At 34.4% G+C, this 2,851-nt stretch overlaps 1 protein-coding gene across 1 annotated transcript; it reads right to left on the bottom strand.

Moving 5' to 3' along the window:
* Positions 1-198: 198 nt before the first annotated feature.
* On the bottom strand, positions 199-1,515 carry LOC119429585 (cartilage intermediate layer protein 2). Its single transcript, XM_037697186.1, has 6 exons — positions 1,468-1,515; positions 1,314-1,357; positions 1,181-1,214; positions 1,061-1,081; positions 670-859; positions 199-339 (listed from the first exon to the last, which is right to left on the bottom strand). Exons 2-6 carry the CDS (start codon positions 1,323-1,325, stop codon positions 243-245), a joined length of 354 nt encoding a protein of 117 aa, XP_037553114.1. The 5' UTR covers positions 1,326-1,357; positions 1,468-1,515; the 3' UTR covers positions 199-242.
* Positions 1,516-2,851: the final 1,336 nt, after the last annotated feature.

Here is a 2,851-nt window from a genome sequence, read left to right as displayed (position 1 = left end):
TATATATATATATATATGGCTTGCAATTGTAACTGAGGTATGATGATTATTTTGATCAATGACCCAAAGTACATTTAGGAGCAGCAGCACCAGTATTAAAGACAGGACAGTTCCTGGTACAAAGGAACTTTACTAGGTCAGTCCTGTTTTGGGGACAAATGAAAATGAATCAAATAAAAATCAAAGAAACCTAAAGCCACATCTTGTTTTTCTTTTTTGTTCCATCAGTGACAGCTCTCATCTTATCCACACGGGCATTTAAAGCGAACCTCGTAGTCAAAGCAGCGTTCATTTTTCTGGTCCTTATTGCGGCAAATGAAGCCTAATCTGGTGTTGTAGCTGAAAGATAACAGACAGTAATGATTACTGTTTAAATATACCACCGTTTTCTTGAAAATTTCTACTTTAAACAAAAACTGATTAAATTTTTTATGCAGTTTCTTTGTTTTTACCTTTTACAACATTAAATGTTTGACTTGGCCAACATTGTAAACAGGATATAGACAAATATATTTGTTTTTAAGTCTGCAATTTTGTGATCATTATTAAGTATCTCTATACAAAATTGTCATTCTGAATATGTTTTCTTAATGTGCTAAAAAAGTTATAGTGAAAATGATAAGCTTAGCAACTATTTTTAATGAATACATATATTTAAAAACAACTTACGCATAGAATTGCTGATGCGTCCTTTCAGCTAGAACTTCATCATCAGCTGTCTGAGCTTCAATGTCTGCAGGTCTAGAACAAATTTGTCCTGGGAAAGCTTTTTGCAATGACAACAAATCCTCATAGTCACCTGTTCCAGTGGGTTTGTCTCGATTGAACCAATTAGTCCAACACAAAAACCGGGCATGACCTAATATGGGGCCAAAACACACAGTTTAAGTGAGAGCTTTAAAACTTTTACATTATTTTTTAATGAAAAGCAATCTGCCCTTTTTAAATTAAAGTACTGAAGCTTTTCCTTTACTAATATAGTGTTTAAATAGTCTTAACGGCAAGAACACTTTGACCAAAGAAACTCAAACACCAGGTAATGCTTTGTGAAAACTCTTACTTTGATATAGTCCCATGTAACCTGTGGAAAATAATTAGAATAATGCTGGTTAGTGGTTGTAATTTGTATAAATATTGTCTAAACTAAAATGTGTTACTGATGTCACTGTGTTCAACATACCAAGCAGCACAACTGCAGCAAAGACGAGACTCAACTGTAACAGAAAAAAGTATAAGTTAATAAAGTGTATTTTTATTTAAAATTACTTTTGCTGTTTTCATTTATAACTTAAGCAGCACCACTAAACTCCTACCTGCTGGACCATATTTGCAGAAACCAGTTGTCAGTTATAAAAGGCTGTAAACAAGAAAACATGTATTTATTAATTTTCTTAAGTAACAGCAATTCAGTTTTATCTAATAAATTTGTTCCTCCACTTTTAAAGAAAATTTTAATGAATATTTTACCTGCGAAGAACAGAGGAGATTCAGCAAGAGAACTTCTCAGTCCAATAAGTTGGTTCTGTTTACATCTGTCTTTTTATAGCAGTAAGTTTCACCCTCTGGCAGAAACTCAGACATTTCAACACAAAAAGTTGTCTCCTGCAGTCTTTTTTGGAAATTTTAAACTTGCTAAGTTGCATTTTCACAGATAAAATGCAAAAGGACCAGTTACACAACATAGCAGTTCTGGTTTTGAACCTTGAAAGTTTTGTCCAAACATAAAGAAGTGGTGACTTTAGAAAATTGATTTATCATCTACAAACCAACAACGACAATGAAATATATTTATATCAGACTATATTTTATATCACTGAAATGTGTGATTATTTGTATTTGTGTTTATAGCATCATACAGTTTCATGTGTGAATAGAAACAGGACTTTTGTTTCTGGTTTATGTTTCCGGTAGGAAGAATTCCTTAGTGACGCACCTGCATTTCTCGAACAAACACACCAGTTACTGGTGTGTCAGTGTTCAGTCAGTGACCTGACCTTGTTAGATCTATCTACCTGGCTTACTGAGCATGCATCAGGACACACCAGTGTTTTGATATTTTAAGAATGAGTTTAATTGGCTGAGAGCTGGTCACATGATTTGCTGGTATTGTGGGAACTTATGATAAGGTGACCAGATTTCTGAAGGTAAACCTGGAGACATTTCTAGCTCGGAGACCAAAAAGAATGCAATTTTATCAAAATGAAATTAAAAACAGGGACAGTTACAGTTTCATTTATTTTTACACATTTATTCATGTTTAAACAATAAAAATCTAATATAACAGCAGTAATGTGTCTCTCCACACTTTTAACATTTCATAAGGGTAATAAAATGTATAAGGTAATAATAGTAGGGGGGATGGTCAAGGGTATAGACTAGTGAGCGTGCATATCTTTTGAGTGAATGAGAACATGTATGTACTTACATAGGTGTATATAAGTACACAGTGTATTGCTACGTAGCTGATGTGTATTTATATTGTATGTGTGAGGTAAGTGAAGGTCAGGTAGTCCACTGACATGAGCTCATCTCTGGTTCTGCGAGGCTTCCTCTGTCTGAAGAGATGGTGGCCATGGAGGTCTGGAATAGAACAACAGCAGAAAAGGTTGCACACAAAACTGAAAGATCAAAAAAAAGTTCAACCTGGTCCTCTGGACATTCAAAAAAATAAAAAATAAAAAAACAAAGCAAAAAAACATAGATATGTTTCGTCTCTCATCAGAAAGACTTATTCAGTCTGAGGTGCTGTATTCAGCTCAGTCTCTTAAATAGCACCTTCTCAGAGCGGATCAACCAGTTTGATGCTGACAACCAAAACCAGCTGATCACATGCTCAAGAAGGACCATCAGC

The sequence above is a fragment of the Nematolebias whitei genome, unplaced genomic scaffold, assembly GCF_014905685.2.
Source record: "Nematolebias whitei isolate Nwh7 unplaced genomic scaffold, NemWhi1 Nwh_scaf_3227, whole genome shotgun sequence".
In the NCBI taxonomy this organism is placed as follows: domain Eukaryota; kingdom Metazoa; phylum Chordata; class Actinopteri; order Cyprinodontiformes; family Rivulidae; genus Nematolebias; species Nematolebias whitei.
The sequence above is the reverse complement of the archived record's forward strand: the minus strand, read 5'-3'. Positions and strand labels throughout refer to the sequence as shown.

Coding starts and splice junctions, on each gene's coding strand:
- LOC119429585 (XM_037697186.1), bottom strand. Junction 860..1,060: donor TTACATGGGACTATATCAAA/GTAAGAGTTTTC, acceptor GCCCCATATTAG/GTCATGCCCGGTTTTTGTGT. Junction 340..669: donor ACGCATCAGCAATTCTATGC/GTAAGTTGTTTT, acceptor GTTATCTTTCAG/CTACAACACCAGATTAGGCT.